Raw genomic sequence first — 17,500 nt, 5'->3', positions numbered from 1 at the left:
CAACATACCTACTCATTGTCCTCACTTCTCTCCATAACCTCTGAAACCCTCACTAATCAAGAATCTGTCAATCTCCGCCTTAAAAATATCGGTATGTGTGCACATGTGTGTGCATGTGAGTGTGTGCGTGTTTTAGTTTTTTATAGTTACAGCGTGGAAACAGACCCTTCGGCCCACCGAGCCCTCACCGACCGACCGTCGATCACCTATACACTAGTTCTATTCTACACACTAGGGGACAGCTAACAGAAGCCAATTAGCCTACAAAACGTGCACGTCTTTGGAGTGTGGAAGAAAACCCACGTGGTCACGGGGAGAGCGTACAAAATCCACGCAGACAGCACCTGTGGTCAGGATTGGACACGGGTCTGAGGTGCTGTAAGGCAGCAACTCTACCGCTGCGCCACCGTGCCACGCTGTGCCTGTTCTATATACCACTAATTCCCACACCAATTCCATCTGTAATCAGCTCCTGTGTGTGTGGGTCAGTGGTAGAATCTGGCGAGAGTTGTGTGTGTGTGTGTGTGTCTGTGCTTGCGTGTGGCTGTGTGCATGTGTGTGTGACTATGTCTGTGTACGTGTGTGTATGTGTATGGCCTGTGCTTTTGGACTCCACTCAAGATATCCGCACTCTTCTTCGAGAGATTGGTCGATGGCATTAGGCAGGCTAAATGAAGATCACAGCTCGTTCGAGCCTGACCTGCTCAAACATCACATGTTGGGCATTTTCCAGCAAAAGGAACAATGGTTTATAGTCAAACAGTGTGGCCCTTCGGCCCAACTTGCCCACACCGGCTAACATGTCCCAACTACACTAGTCCCACCTGCCCATGTTTGGCCCACATCCCTCTAAACCTGTCATACAGACACAGAGTCACTAAGCACAAAAACAGGCCGTTCGTCCCAACTCACCCCTATTGATCAATCTAAGGTAGACCCATTTACCCACGTTTGGCCCATATCCCTTTAAACCTTTCCTCTCCATGTATCTGTCCAAGTCTATTTTAAAGGCTGTTATAGCACCAGCCTCAACTACCACCCCTGGCTGCCCATTCTATAAACCTACCACACTCTGAGTGAAAAAGTCCAGGAGGATCGAGGGCAAGGAGCATTGATAGGAATGCAAGCGGCAAAGAGGGGCAGCGGTAGAGCTGCTGCCTTACAGCACCAGAGACCCGGGTTCGATCCTGACCACGGGTGCTAGCCGTACGGCGTTTGTACGTTCTCCCCGTGACCTGCGTGGTTTACAATTGTTGGCTTCCTTCCACACTCCAAAACACGTCAGTTAATTGGCTTGGTATCAATGTAAATTGTCCATAGTGTGTGTAGGATAGTGTAAGTGTGCGGGGATCGCTGGTCGGAGCAGACTACAGCCTGTTTCCGCATTGTATCTCTAAACTAAACTAAACTAATCTAAACTAATCTAAACTAAGCTAAAGGCACTAAACTTGATAAGTAAGGGTGAGATTGTTGACAAGCCAGGAGGTATCTGTGATCACTATGCTACCTGAGCTACCTTCCTATCTTAAGTATCTCGGCATATTATTAAAATGGTTTCAGTTTTGCAACGGCAATGAACCTGATAGAACGTATAAAGTTACACTATAATTATGTTGCTGCACCTAGTGTTAAAAAAACCATTATGAACTCAGTCGCAATGTGGCAGAGGGGATCCAAAATGCCATTGCTTTTGCACACAAGCCTCTCCCCTTACGTAACAGAGGTAAAGAATAACAATTCTTGTCTCACAAAGCATTGCTTCCAAATTATTCTATGCACATAGGTTGCAATCAATAATCCAGTCATTAGAAAACCATCAACAAAACTGCGAAGATGACAGGCGAGCTTGCAATCAGTATTGTCAAAAGTACAAACGGTCTTTGCCAACAACAGTACAGAGTCCAATGTCCTCAAGATTTCACAACAACCAAATGTTGGTGGTTCTCCGAATCGGTCCCTGTTGTTCCACTCAGGCTTCCAGTTTGACCTTTAGTCATAGGGTGGTGAATCTGTAGAATTCTTTGCCACAGAACAATGGGGTTAGGAGGGAGAGGTAGATCAGCCATGATTGAATGGCAGAGTAGACTTAATGGGCTGAATGGCCTAACTCTGCTCCTATCACTTATGAGTACTTCACAATCCAAGGTATACCTGCTAATTCCATGAGACCTTGCCTCTCATGTCTTTACCCTCGATACTGATCTCCTCAGTGAGTTTAATTTACTTTACTTTAGAGATGCAGCACAGGAAGAGGCCCTTCGGTCCACTGAGTTTGCATCGACCATCGATCACCCCGTACTCTAATGGCCCTGTCCCACTGTACTAGTTCATTCCAAGAGCTCTCCCGAGTTTAAAAAAAAATCAAACTCGTGGTAAGCACGTAGAATGTACGTAGCGGGTATGTCGGAGCTCGGGGACGTCTCTTATTGGCTCGTAACGCTAACGGCAGGTACTCGGGAAACGCGGTAAGCTTGGGAAGACTCGTGAAGATTTTTCAACATGTTGAAAATTGTCCACGAGAGCCCCGAGTACCTGCAAGCGGCCATTACCGTAAATCAGGGCAAACGCGGGAGAACTCTTGAATGAACTCGTACAGTGGGACAGGGCCATAACACTATCCTAAGCACTAGGGACAATTTGCCACTTTTACCAAAGCCAATGATAGGGAGTCACTAATTGTGTTTTTCTTCCATTCAAGAATCAATGTTTCTGTTGAAAGTTTTGTGTCATTGAGTGAACCTCCTTTGGTAAGTTTTCTTGGAAGATGCCACATCGGTAGAGCCGCTGCCTCACAGCGCCACGGACCCGACTACGTTTGATCCTGACTATGGGTGCTGCCTGTGTGGAGTTTGCACGTTCTCCCCGTGACTGCGTGGGGCTCCTCCAGGTGTTCCGGTTTCCTCCCACATGCGGGTCTGCAGCTTAAGTGGCTTCTGTGCATTGCCCCTAGTGTGTAGGATAGAACTATTGTGAACGGTTCTTAGTTGGTCAGTGCGGACTCGGTGGGCCGAAGGGCCTGTTTCTATGCTGTTCTCTAAGCTAAAGTCAACTAAATAGACAGTGAGGGTAACTAATGCGATTTACCATTTTACACATTGGCTCGATCTTTACAAAATTGTCATTTTTGCAATAATCTGAAAATGACATGTGGAGTTACGTGGCAGAGAGATTGCAGAACAAAATGTTTGTTCATTTACTTTGTTATGAAATTAAGGAGAAAATGTGCAATTATTATATGAAATGATTCACACAACACATGATACAATCTTCCAATATCCAAAAGGTTAAAGCACTTACAACATAGAACAGCTCAAGAGCAGGCCATTCGGTCCACAATGTCTGTGCCAAACCTGATGCCAAGACCACCTCTTATCTCCCTGAGCACAATCCATGTCCCTCCATTCCCTACGTCCAAATGCCTATCTAAATGTACCTTAAACACCAATATAAGACCCCATCTCCAGTCAGATTTGACTGGACTTTGTCTGGTACTAAACCCTTTATCCTGTATCTGTACACGGAGGCCGGCTCGATTGTAACCATGCACAGTCTTACCGATGACTGGTTGGCACGCAACAAAGAGTTTTTTGCTGTACACATAACAATAAACTAAGTTAAAATATAACAAAACTAAACCCATGAGAGCACGATCCAGGCACTCGCCACTCTGTGTGAAGATGTTTCAGAAGGAACTACAGATGCTGGAAAAGCGAAGGTAGACAAAAATGCTGGGGAGAGTCAGCGGGTGAGGCAGCATCTATGGAGCGAAGGGAATAGGCAAAGTTTCGGGTCGAGACCCTTCTTCAGACTTCTTCTTCAGAGTTTGAAGAAGGGTCTCGACCAGAAACGTTGCCTATTTCCTTCGCTCCATAGATGCTGCCTCAGCCGCTGAGTTTCTCCAGCATTTTTGTCTACTTTGTGTAAAGAAGTTGTCCACAACTCGTTTAAACTTTGCTCCTCTCACCTTAAAACGATGCCATTCTTCCATCCTGGGAAATGGTCTAGCTGTCCAACCTAATTCTGTCTCTCATGATCTATCAGGAGATCATATATCACTTAGACAACACTTTTTATATTCTATCTTTTAATTAGCAACTTTAACATTGTAGTCATACAGTGTGGAAACAGGCCCTTCAGCCCAACTTGCCCACACTAACCAACATATCCTATCTACTAATCCCACCTGCCTGTGTTTGGCCCTATCCATGTACTTGTCTAATTGTTTCATAAATGTTGCAATAATCCCTTATCTCCTCTGGCAGCTCGTTCGATATACCCACCACCCTTTGTGTGAAAAGGTTCACTCCTCAGATTCCTATTAAATCTTCCCCCCTCACCTTAAACCTATGTCCTCTGGTTCATGATTCCCCAACTTTGGGCAAGAGACTCTATGCGTCTACCCGATCTATTCCGCTCATGATTTTATACACAAATATGTTAAAATGTACACAAATATATGACACGTTATATGACTTAAACAGCACTCTATGTCCCTGTTGAACCAAGGGTCACATCAACCAAGCATAATTGTCTCCTCACCAACACTGAGCATTCAGTTCATTCCTTTAAACTGTACGAAGGAAATATTTCCTTGTAATGAAAAGCATCACCATATTCCATCTTCTGCTTCCTAACAGAAAGCACTCTGCTTCCAAGATGGTTCCCAAACCAGGCGACTATTTGTGTGCTAGCCACAGTTGCAGAGCTACACTCATATATTCCAATCGCTCCACACTATTAAATCTCTCTTCCCACAGCGACATTCCTTACTTTACCTTGAGTATGTAAGACATATGTATATATATTCTGTTGTGCTGCAGCAAGTAAGAATTTCATTGTTCTATCTGGGACACATGACAATAAAACACTCTTGACTCCTGACTATCCCTGATCGGACTTTGCTGACTCTACCTTGCTCTAAATGTTATTCCCCTAACATGTATCTACACACTGTAAATGGCTCAATTGTAATCATGTATTGTCTTTTCCGCTGACTGGTTAGCATGCAACAAAAGCTTTTCACTGTACCTCGGTGCACGTGACAATAAACCACGCTAAAACAGCACTAAACGGTCTGAAGAAGGGTCTCGACCCGAAAGGTCACCCATTCCTTCTCTCCGGAGACTCTGCCCGTCCCGCTGAGTTACTCCAGCATTTCGATTTAAACCAGCATCTGCAGTTCTATCCTACACAAGGTGGGTTGTGTGAGCCGACCACTAGTAAAAGAACATATAGAGGCACGGGGGCATTGGTACCATTACTGAAGCCATTACTCAACGTAAACCATGCGGGCCTAATGACCAACACCTCGCCAAGGATCACGTTACACCAACCTGATCGCAGCACCGAATTCCACAATAAACATTAAACCCCATCTGCAGACCAGCCCAAGCCAACAGCCTAGACCGCATGTAAACTAGAAGATGATTATAGAGCAGATGGGTAGCACACGGCTGCCGTGCCAGAAACACTAGCTGCCCTACAGGTGACAGCACAAAGAACTGGATCGGGTTTCCTCCTCACCTTCATCTCGTTTCCTTTTGGCCTCACCGTTCGATCGTGGAATGCCCAGAATCCCGTTGATGGAGTAGGATCCCACGGGATCATTGGATGCCGAGGATACGGGCGGAGAGTTGGTACTCGGGACTGAAAGAAATCCATTAAATGTTATTGTTTTAAAACAGTCGCCATTTCTCCGCATCACTACAATGCATCTTAGCTCATTATGCTCTACAACTGTGCTTCGCAAACTTTGACTAACATTTTCTAATGAGATCAAGCGCCGGGTCCCGACCCAAAGTGCCACCCATCCTTTTATACTCCAGAGCGCTCCAGAGGGCCATTGACAACGCCCAGAGGATTGTCGGCTGCCCTCTCCTTACCTTGGAGGACCTACACAGTTCCCGCTGCACCAAAAAAACCCAGAATATAATAAAGGACATCTCCCACCCCGGACACTCCCTGTTTGAACTGTTGCCGTCAGGCAGACGGTACAGATCCACAAGGACAAGGACAAATAGACTAAAAAACAGTTTTTACCCCACTGCTATAAAAGCACTAAATGTGGCCGCCAAGGAACGCAGGGGCGATACAGACTAAGGGACTGTGGTAACGGTGAAATCGACAGAAGGATGGAGGGTTGGGTGTGTATGCGTGCTTTGTCTGTGATTTTTATTTATTTGCTTATCTTTATTATTTTACCGTGGATGTTTCATTAGCTTTAGAAATGTTTGAATGCTGCACTGACTGGCTGACATTTTAAATTTCGTTGTACATGGCCCATGTTACAATGACAATAAAGAAACTATTCTATTCTATTCTATTGAGATGCTGCCAGACCTGCTGAGTTACTTCAGCATTTAGTGTCCATCTATGGTATACACCCAAAAATACTTATTGACAAACGTAAATATTACTATTAAGTATAGCTTTCAGCTTCTCAACCGACCAGAGATTTGTTATGCCCCTGTCCCACTTAGGAAACCTGAACGGAAACCTCTGGAGACTTTGCGCCCCACCCAAGGTTTCCGTGCGGTTCCCGGAGGTTGCAGGTGGTTGCCGGAGGTTGCAGGTAGTGGAAGCTGGTAGGGAGACTGACAAAAACCTCCGGGAACCGCACGGAAACCGCACGGAAACCTTGGGTGGGGCGCAAAGTCTCCAGAGGTTTCCGTTCAGGTTTCCTAAGTGGGACAGGGGCATTAGTATATTTAATTTCATTTAGTTTAGAGATACAGCAAGTGAACAAGCCCTGTAGCATGCATTGGATAAAAAAGTGCGGCACAGTCGTGCAACAGATGAATTACAGCGCCAGAGACACGGGTTCGAACCTGACTACGGGTGCTGTCTGTACGGAGATTGTACGCTCTCCCTAAGACCTGCGTGGGTTTTCTCCGGGTGCTCTGGTTTCCTCCCACACTCCAAAAACGCATGTGTTTGTAGGTTAAATGTCGGTTAAAAATTGTAAGTTGTCACTAGTGTGTGCAGGATAGTGTTAGTGTGCGGGGATCGCTGGCCGGCACAGACTCCGTGGGCTGAAGGGCCTGTTTCCGCGCAGTATCTCCAAAGTCAAAAAGTCTAACAACACCACCTAGACTAACACCTCAATAATCATGCATGAATCATGCTGTCATATGCAAGTCATAATTTTGAAACATTTCAAGAAATACAATTTAGGGAAACAATGAGCGCTTTTCGAGAGAGGTTTAGTGGAGTACAAGGCAGAACAACCGCCTGTAAGATCATAAGGGATGGGAGCAGAATTAGGACATTCGGCCCATCAAGTCTGCTCTGCCATTCAATCATGGTTTATCTGTTTCTCCCTCCTAACTCCAATATCCTGCCTGCTCCCCATAACCTCTGACACCCGTACTAATCAAGTACATAAGCATGTCATGTATGTACTGATGCAGTGTGGAAACAGACCCTTTGGCCCAACTTGTCCACATCAACCAACATATCCCATCTACACTTGTCCCACTTGCCTGCGTTTGGCCCATATCCCTCGAACCTGTCCTATCCATGTACCTGACTAAATTAACCTATCCATGTTCCCGAGGGTTGCTGCCTGACCCGCTGAGTTACGCCGGTACTGTGTGTCCTTTTTTTTTGTAAACCAGCATCTGCAGTTCCTTGTTTCCACTAGATAGGAGTACATCCCTATAACACTCAGCCTATAACAACAGTCGGGAAGTTTGAGTTTCCATTCATTGTGGTGTGATAGTTTAGTTAGTTGAGTTTGGAGATACAGCGCGGAACAGGCCCTTCGGCCCATCGAGTCCGCACCGACCAGCGATCCCCGCGCATTAACACTATCTTACACCAGGGACATTTTGTACATTTATACCAATGCAAGTAACCTACAAACCTGGACGTCTTTGGAGTGTGGGAGGAATCACAGGAAGGTCAGGGGGAAGAACATACAAACTCCATACACACAGCAGCCATTCTCAGGATCGAACCCAGGTCTCTGGCGCTGTAAGGCAGCAACTCTACTGTGCGCCACCATGCCGCCCTTTAGCTAATTAAGCAAATGTGTTAATTGAGCATTTCATGCGTTTGTCCAAGTTTGCGAGGCTGGTGGGTTGGGGATTGAGGTAGGTAAGGAGGTCGGCAGGTTGTGGTCGGGAGTTGGGGGGGTGGAGGGGGGGGGGGAGGAGTGGGCACAGTGACACAGCGGTAGAGTTGCTGCCTAATAATGCCCCTGTCCCACTTAGGAAACCTGAACGGAAACCTCCGGAGACTTTGTGCCCCACCCAAGGTTTCCGTGCGGTTCCCGGAGGTTTTTGTCAGTCTCCCCACCTGCTTCCACTACCTGCAACCTCCGGCAACCACCTGCAACCTCCGGGAACCGCACGGAAACCGTGGGTGGGGTGCAAGGTCTCCAGGGGTTTCCGTTCAGGTTTCCTAAGTGGGACAGGGGGCATTACAGTGTCAGAGACATGGGTTTGATCCTGACTACGAATGCTTGTCTGTATGGATTTTATACATTCTCCCCGTGACCTGCGTGTGTTTTATCTCCGACATCTTCGGTTTCCTTACACATTCCAAAGACGTACATATTTGTAGGTTAATCAGCTTTGTATAAATGTAAATTGTCCGTAGTGCATAGGGGAGCATTAATGTGCGGGGATTACTGTTCGGTGGGCCTGTTTCTGTGCTGTATCTCTAAACTAAACTAAACTAAAGGTGGTTGAAGGGCTGTTTCTGAAAGAGGATAGGGGTGGATTGAGCTGTGATACCTTACAGGGATGAAGAGGGGGCCAATACTCACTGTCAAGACTCAGACGTGAATAAAGGCCACTTGAGCAAGGTATTGGTGGCAAGCTGGTTCCCCACAGATCTCCAGCCCAGTGAGATGAAGCATCTGGCGGGAATGGGGGAGACAAAATTAGGAGACGAAACAAAAAAAAAAAAATTGCAAAATTATAACTCAAAAGGAAGTGGACATTATCAGGTGGTACATTGGATCTCTGACAAGGGAAATGGAAAAATAATGTAATTATTAGACTCGGTGTGCAGGGGTAGGGAAAATTACATGCTGTTTGGTTTCAGAGAAATGACCGGCTTTGCTCGATGCAGTGATTCTTCATAGAAGCACATTAAAACTAGCAGAGTGCATTCAGGTCATTGGCTTGTGTTCATGGGTCAAGCAATTTTCTCTCTGCAGCTGCAATCATGTGAGTTTTGAAAGATTTGTCCTGTGTCGTGCCGAAAGATGTATTGTTCGGTTTGGTTTAGAGATGCAGCGCGGAAACTGGCCCTTCAGCCCATCGAGTCCCATGCTGACTAGCGACCAGCCCGTACATTAGCACCATCCTACGTACTAGGGACAATTTACAATTTTTTACCAAAGCCAGTTAACCTACAAGCCTGTATGTTTTTGAAGAGTTTAGAAGGATGAGAGGCAATCTTATTGAAACATGTAAGATTGTTAAGGGTTTGGACACCCTAGAGGCCTTGGACTCTGGCGCTGTAAGGCAGAACTCTACCGCTCCGCCACAGTGCTGCACTAACTTATATATACATGAGTATGTGTATGTGTATGTGCATGTGCATGTGTATGTGTATGTGTGTATGTGCAAGTGCATGTGCATGTGTATATGCGTATGTGTATGTGTATGTGTATGTGCATGTGTATGTGCATGTGCATGTGTATGTGCATGTAGATGTGCATGTGCATGTGCATGTGCATGTGTATGTGTATGTGTATGTGCATGTATATGTGCATGTGTGTGTATGTGTATGTATGTGTATGTGCATGTGTATGTGTGCATGTGTATGTGTATGTATATGTGCATGTGCATGTGTATGTGCATATGTGCATGTGTATGTGCATGTGCATGTGTATGTGCATGTGTATGTGCATGTGCATGTGCATGTGTATATATATGTGCATGTGTATGTGTATGTATGTGTCCAACTGATTTGTTTTGCCTGCTTTGACCCTAATGTCTACACCAACAGGTTCACCTCATGCCAGTAAGTAAACCTTATTGGCCCCGACTGGCTGTATACCCACCCAAGCGAGCTCAACCCAACATTCACCCAGCCAAGTGTGTAGAAAGGATGTGCAGATGCTGGTTTATACGGAAGATAGGCACAAAGTGCTGAAGCAACTCAGCGGCTCAGGCAGTGTCTCTGGAGAAAAAGGATGGGTGACATTCCGGATGGAGGCCAGAGTCTGAAGAAGGGTCCCAACCCACAATGTCACCCATCCTGTTACTCCAGAGATGCTGCCAGCCCCGCTGAGTTACTCAGCACTTTGGTCTACACCCAAGAAATACTTATTGCCAAACATAAATATTACTATTATGCATAGCTTTCAGCTTCTCAACCTGCCAGAGATTTGTTAGTATATTTCATTTAGTTTAGGTTAGAGATACAGCATGGAAACAAGCCCTGTAGCATGCATTGGACAAAACGAGTGCACAGTGGTGCAGCGGATGTGTTGCTACCTTACAGCGCCAGAGACACAGTGTTCGATCCTGACCTCGGATGCTGTCTGTACAGAGTTTGTCAGTTCTCCCTGTGACCACGTGGGTTTTCTCCGGGTGCTCCGGTTTCCTCCCACACTCCAAAGACAAGCAGTTTAGGAGGTTAATTAGCTTTGGTAAAGTGCCCTCGGTGTATAGGATAATGCCAGTGTACAGATGATCATAGTTGGCATGCACTCAGTAGACTGAAGGGCCCGTTTCCACATTGTATCTCTGATGTCTTAAAGTCTAAAGTGCTGGAGTATGTGCCCCTGTCCCACTTAGGAAGCCTGAACGGGAACCTCTGGAGACTTTGCGCCCCACCCAAGGTTTCCGTGCGGTTCCCGGAGGTTGCAGGTGGTTTCCGAAGGTTGCAGGCAGTGGAAGCAGGTAGGGAGACTGGCAAAAGCCTCACCGAAACCTTGGGTGGGGCGCAAAGTCTCCAGAGGTTTCCGTTCAGGTTTCCGAAGTGGGACGGGGGCACAACTCAGCGGGTCAGGCAGCATCTCTGGAGAAAAGGGATAGGTGACGTTTTGGGTCAGAATCCATCGTCAGCCCGCCAGCCCCACTCTGACTGTCATTCGCCCATCATGTCATCCCACTTTCTCGTCCGCTCCCTACACACTAGGGGGCAATCAACCCACAAACCCGCACGTCTTTGGGATGCGGGAGGAAACCGGAGCACCCGGAGGAAACCCACACGGTCACAGGGAGAACGTGCAAACTCCACACACAGAGAGCACCCGAGATCTGAATCGCACCCGGGTCTCTGGTGCTGTGAGGCAACTAGATGTTACTTAAACGTGTGTGCGACTGTCTAAGTTTGGGCAAGGAGATGAGTGTGAGAGTGGGGGAGAGAAAGACAGGATAGAGCTCTAGTGGAAAATCTGCCACAGACTGGACTGAAATCACACTGAAATATATTCATAATTTCATTTCCTCTAGAAGCAGAATACGGCCATTCGGCCCATCTATTCTATCCCATCCCACCATTCAATCATGTCTGATCTATCTTTCCCTCCTCTCAACCCCATTCTCCTGCCTTCGCCCCATAACTCCTGACATCCGTACTAATGAAATCTACTGTGAACAACTTTGCGTCCTATCAATCCTCGTACAATGTCTCCGTGCAATGTGCTCAAACTTACCTATACCGCAGTTTATAATCTTTTGAAAATATAAATGGCATCACACAGTGGGACTGTCGCTTAAAACATTTCTTAAGGGGTTGGACAGGCTAGATGCAGGAAGATTGTTCCCGATGTTGGAGAAGTCCAGGACAAGGGGTCACAGCTTAAGGATAAGGGGGAAATCCTTTAAAACCGAGATGAGAAGAACTTTTTTCACACAGAGAGTGGTGAATCTCTGGAACTCTCTGCCACAGAGGGTAGTTGAGGCCAGTTCATTGGCTATATTTAAGAGAAAGTTAGATGTGGCCCTTGTGGCTAAGGGGGATCAGGGGGTATGGAGAGAAGGCAGGTACGGGATACTGAGTTGGATGATCAGCCATGATCATATTGAATGGCGGTGCAGGCTCGAAGGGCCGAATGGCCTACTCCTGCACCTAATTTCTATGTTTCTAACATATGAAGCAACTGAACTGAACGGAGTCATTATCAAGAATTAATCAGTGGGCAATATTTGACATGATCCTTGGTGAAGCATGGTGATATCATCAGCAGTAATGGGAGTTAAGGCAGGTACGTTGAGATCGTCCACAGATCAACTATGATGTTCACTGCTGGAACTAACTCAAGACACCAAACCTACTTGTTTTTCAAATTCCAATGTTTTTTTCAAATTCCTGCGTTTTTCAAATTGCAAGGTGTACAACAATGACGTTACTGACATAAATAGTGCTGACTCACTGATCACTAGACACACAATCCCATTCTTGTCTCTAACTCTCTCTCTCTGTCTCAATCACATGCACACACTCTCTCCGTAGCACACACTCTCCTTATCACACACACAGACACTCTCCATCACAGACACACAGTCTCTTTCTCACATATACAGACACACTCTCTCACACACACTCATTATGGACACATACTCTCTCTCTCTCTCTCTCTCACACACACACACATGGACTCCCTCTCTCTTCTCTTTCACACACACTCTCTCTCTCACACACACACACTATCACGGAAGCTCTCTCTCTCTCTCTCTCTCTCTCTCTCTCTTTTTTTTTTTAAGTGTACAAACAACAGTATTTATTAAAGCAAAACACAGTAAAACTATTAATTAATTGCCAAGTCTCAGGCCCCTCTGCACATTCGAGTCTTCTGGCTGAGATGGCTGGCCTGGAGACCTCGAGTCCTGACAGCACACGCACTATGATCTAACTCTCTCATCTCTCTCTCTCTCTCTCTCCTCTCTCTCTCTCTCTCTCTCTCTCTCTCTCTCTCTCTCTCTCTCTCTTACTCCTCACACACTCGTTTTACAGAACTATCCAATCAACTGATCTATCCTGAGCTGCCTTGGCCTCATTCAAATCTTGCCAAGTTCAGTTTTGAGCTTAGTCACTATCCCCCCCCCCCCCCCCCCCCCCCCCCCCCCCCCCCAGTTATTAGAATTAGTTTACATGGAAACACATTGCACAAAGTGATGTACTCTGTGTGTGTGTGTTTTAGAGATACACCATGGATACAGAACCTTTGGCCCACCAAGACCACGCTGACCAACAATCATTCATTCGCACTAGTTCGACCTTATCCCAACTTCACGTACACTCCCTGTGCACCAAGGGCGATTTACACAGAATAATTAACAAACTCGCACGTCTTTGGGGTGTGGGAGGAAACCTGAGCACCCGGAGAAAACCCACGCGGCCCCAGGGAGGACATGCACACTCCCCACAGACAGCACCCGAGGTCGGGATTAAACCCGGGTCCCTCTGTGGGTCAAAAGCTCTCACAGCTATGTCACTCTGTGTGTGTGTGTGTGTGTGTGTGTGTGGTGTGTGTGTGTGTGTGTGTGTGTGTGTGTGTGTGTGTGTGTGTGTGTGTGTGTGTGTGTGTGTGTGTGTGTGTGTGTGTGTGTGTGTGTGTGTGTGTGTGTGTGCATCTGGGTATGAGAGTGCAACGTACATTGTACGTACACAAAACCACGTTACACAATATGACTAATAATAGTAGTCTAATGGGCGCTGGAACAATCAGCCACCTGTGCTCAGTTACAAGCTGTTCTTCCCCTGTGCTATTCAAACAGATCTGTGTGATCTTGCCTTCAATAACTGCTCCACTTGCAGAGAGTGTATGCACAACATCTCCCTGTGATGTAACTGTAAAATTACACCAATTACACCAGCTAGGATAATCTATAAATCATCTCTGTAGGGGCACCATCTGTGAACACAAGTGCAAAAGCAATTGGAGCCCCCACACCCACCCTTTAATCTCAGTCTGAAGGAGGGTCTCGACCTGAAACGTCACATATTCCTTTTTCTCCAGAGATGTTGTCTGACCCGCTAGGTTACTCCAGCACTTTGTGTGTATGTTTGGTGTAAACCAGCATCTGCAGTACCTTCCGACACATTGTACTGAGCCATGCAGACTGGCATAAACAAGTAACTTACATCAGTCAGGGCTGCATAGGAATCCTGCAATATTCCCTTACATAATTTGTTGTAAGTCTACAAATTCAAGCAAGGCTTTCTATCCCAGACTACTGACAAACATTGCAAGTATTGCAGTTGGAGTTGGATGGAATGAGGCTTAGCAGTGTTGGCCATCTTGTTCAGATAGAATATGACACAGTATTTTGATTCTTGGTTTCATTAACAAGCTGATTTTTTTTAGAGATACAGCGCTGAATCAGGCCCTTCGGCCGAACGGGTCCACGCCCACCAGCGCTCACCCTGTACACTAGCACTGTCCTGCACACCAGGGACAATGTACAACTTGGTACAACTTACCAAAGCCAATCAGCCTACAAGCCTGTACGCCTTTGGAATGTGGGAGGAAACCGGAGCGCCCGGAGAAAACCCAGGGAGAACGTGCAAACTCCGTACAGACAGCACCCGTAGTCAGGATTGAAACCGGGTCTCTGGCGCTGTAAGGCAGCAGCTCTATCACTGCGCCACTGTGCCATCGAGACTTTGAGGGTCTCCTTTGGCAGCACGGTGGCGCAGCGGTAGAGTTGCTGCCTCACAGCGCCAGAGACCCGGGTTCCATTCTGACCACGGGTGCAGCCTGTGTGGAGCTTGAATGTTCTCCCTGTGACTGTGTGGGCTTCCTCTGGGTGTTCATGTTCATACGTCATAGGAGCAGAATTAGGCCATTCCGCCCATCGAGTCTACCCCGCCATTCAATCACGGCTGTTCTATCTTTCCCTCTCAACCTCATTCTCCTGCCTTCTCCCCGTAACCTTTGACACCCGTACTAATCAAGAATCTCCGCTTTAAAATACCCAATGACTTGGCCTCCACAGCCGTCTGTGGCAATGAAGTCCACAGATTCACCGCCCTCCGGTTTCCTCCCACGTCCCAAAGACAAGCGGGTTTGTAGGTTAATTATCGCCAGTGTGTAAAGAGCGGATGGGAATATGGGATGACATAGAGCTAGTTTGATCCTTGGTCAGCGCCGACTCGGTGGGCTGAAGGGCCTATTTCCATCCTGTTTCTCTAGGCTGGACTAAACCATACCAAAGAGTCCTGGAATTATACTATTGCAAGAAGAAAGTCAATTTGGGCCAATTGTAGCATTGCCAAAACTATCTAATATCTCACTTTCCCCTCTTTCCTACAACCAGCTATCCCCATAGATATCTTTTTTCACCTGTAAGTTTCAGTTTCATAAGATCAAGTGATAGGATCAGAATTAGGCCATTCGGCCCATCAAATATACTCTACCATTCAATCATGGCTGATCTATCTCACCCTACTAACCCCTTCTCTTCAGACACATGTACTAATCAGGAATCTATCTATTTCTGCCTTAAAAATATCCACTGGCTTGGCCTCCACAGCCTTGTCTGTGGCAAAGTATTCCACAGATTCACCACCCTCTGACGAAATAAATTCTCCCTCATCTCCTTCCTAAAATAATGTCCTTTAATTCTGAGGCTATGACCTCCAGTCCTAGACTCTCACACTAGTGGAAACATCCTCTCCACATCCACTCTATCCAAGCCTTTCACTATTTGCTACATTTCAATGATGTCCCCCCCCCTCATTCTTCTAAACTCTAGCGTGTACAGGCCCAGTGCCGTCAAATGCTCATCATGTTTTAACCTATGTTTTCAACCACTCATTCCTGGGATCATTGCTGTAAACCACCTCTGGACCCTCTCCAGAGCCAGCACATCCTTCCTCAGATATGGTGCCCAAAATTGCTCACAATATTCCAAATGCGGCCTGACCAGCGCCTTATAGAGCCTCAGCATTACATCCCTGTTTCTGTATTCAAGATCTCTCGAAATAAATGCTAACATTGAGTTTGCTTTCTTTACTATCATTTCCACTTACAGATTAACTATTTAGGAATCCTGCACCAGCATTCCGAAATCCCTTTGCACCTGTGATTTCTGGATTTTCTCCCCATTGAGAAAATAATCTAGCCTTTAATCCTACTACCAAAATGCATGACTCCACACTTTGCTACACTATGTTCCATCTGCCACTTCTCTGCCCACTCTCCCAACCTGTCCAAGTCCTTCTGCAGGGTCCCTGCTTTCTCTTCACTACTTGCACCTCCACCTATTTTCATACCATCCTCAAACTTAGCCACAAAGCCTTCAATCCCCTCCTCCAAATCATTAATATACAACGTGAAGAGTAGCAGCCCCACCACCGAGCCCTGAGGAACTCCGCTAGTCACTGGCAGCCAACCAGAAAAAGCCCCCTTTATTGCTGCTCTTTCCATTCTGCCATCCAGCCAACCTGCTATCCATGCTAGTATTTGCCCTTTGATACAATGGGCTCTCTTCTTCCTTAGCAGCCTCCTGTGTAGCAACTTATCAAATGCTTTCTGAAAATCTAGGTATACAACATCTACTTGCCCTCCTTTGTCTGTCCTGCTATTTACTTCTTCAAAGAATTCTAGCAAATTTTCTTTACAAAATTAATCTGCATCATCTACCCTTTAACGCAACACATTCAAAACATTACAACTGACTGCATAAATAAAGATTACTTTCTAGAGAGGCAGCTCAGTGGCACAGCGGCAGAGACCCAGGTTCGATCCTGACTACGGGTGCGGTCCGTACGGGGTTTGAACTTTCTCCCTGTGACCAATCTGAAGAAGGGTTCCGACCCGAAACGTCACCTATTCCTTCTCTCCAGAGATGCTGCCTGACCCGCTGAGTTACTCCATCATTTTGTGTCCATCTCCCCATGACTCCCCCCCCCCCGATTGCTCCAGTTTCCTTATGCCCCTGTCCAACTTAGGAAACCTGAACGGAAACCTCTAGAGACTTTGCGCCCCACCCAAGGTTTCCATGCGGTTCCCGGAGGTTTTTGTCAGTCTCCCTACCTGCTTCCACCACCTGCAACCCCCTGCAACCACCTGCAACCTCCGGGTAACGCACGGAAACCTTGGGTGGGGCGCAAAGTCTCCAGAGGTTTCCGTTCAGGTTTCCTAAGTGGGACAAGGGCTTTACACACTCCAAAGATGTGCAGGTTTGTAGGTTAATTGGCTTCTGCAAATTGTAAATTGTCCCTAGTATGTAGGATAGTGCTAGTGGACAGGGTGATCGCTGGTCAGCATGGGCTCGGTGGGCTGAAGGGCCTGTTTCCATGCTGTGTCTATACCCTAAACTAAATTAAAATAAGTATCTCTGTTACTGGTGCTCCGGTTTCCACCCACACTCCAAAGGCATACAGGTTTGTAGGCTAAATGGCCTGGTAAAATTGTAAAAAGTCCCTAGTGTGTGTAGGATAGTGTCAGCATCGATCGCTGGTCAGTGCAGACTCGGTGGGCCCAAGGACTTATTTCCACACCGTATCTGTAAACTAAACTAGTCCTCCTGACAATTCTTTCCCAGCTTTCTTTAATGAAACACCGATGGAAATTTGGAATAATTTT

The 17,500-nt window shown here is 46.6% G+C and overlaps 1 protein-coding gene across 14 annotated transcripts in view; it reads right to left on the bottom strand.

The window, feature by feature from the left end:
* Nucleotides 1–17,500, bottom strand: part of LOC129713049 (paired box protein Pax-2-like) — a 205,812-nt gene that overhangs the window by 152,722 nt on the left and 35,590 nt on the right. For 9 of the 14 annotated variants that reach the window (XM_055661916.1, XM_055661917.1, XM_055661920.1 and 6 more), the window contains 2 exons: nucleotides 8,771–8,863; nucleotides 5,524–5,646 (listed from right to left, as the gene is read on the bottom strand). In XM_055661916.1, the coding sequence (XP_055517891.1) occupies nucleotides 5,524–5,646; nucleotides 8,771–8,863 (216 nt within the window). The remainder of the gene's footprint in view (nucleotides 1–5,523; nucleotides 5,647–8,770; nucleotides 8,864–17,500) is intronic. The other 5 variants (XM_055661923.1, XM_055661925.1, XM_055661927.1 and 2 more) reach the window with 1 other exon arrangement.

Source organism: Leucoraja erinacea, chromosome 34 (genome assembly GCF_028641065.1).
Source record: "Leucoraja erinacea ecotype New England chromosome 34, Leri_hhj_1, whole genome shotgun sequence".
NCBI classification, from domain to species: domain Eukaryota; kingdom Metazoa; phylum Chordata; class Chondrichthyes; order Rajiformes; family Rajidae; genus Leucoraja; species Leucoraja erinaceus.
This window is presented reverse-complemented; position numbering and strand designations above follow the sequence as displayed.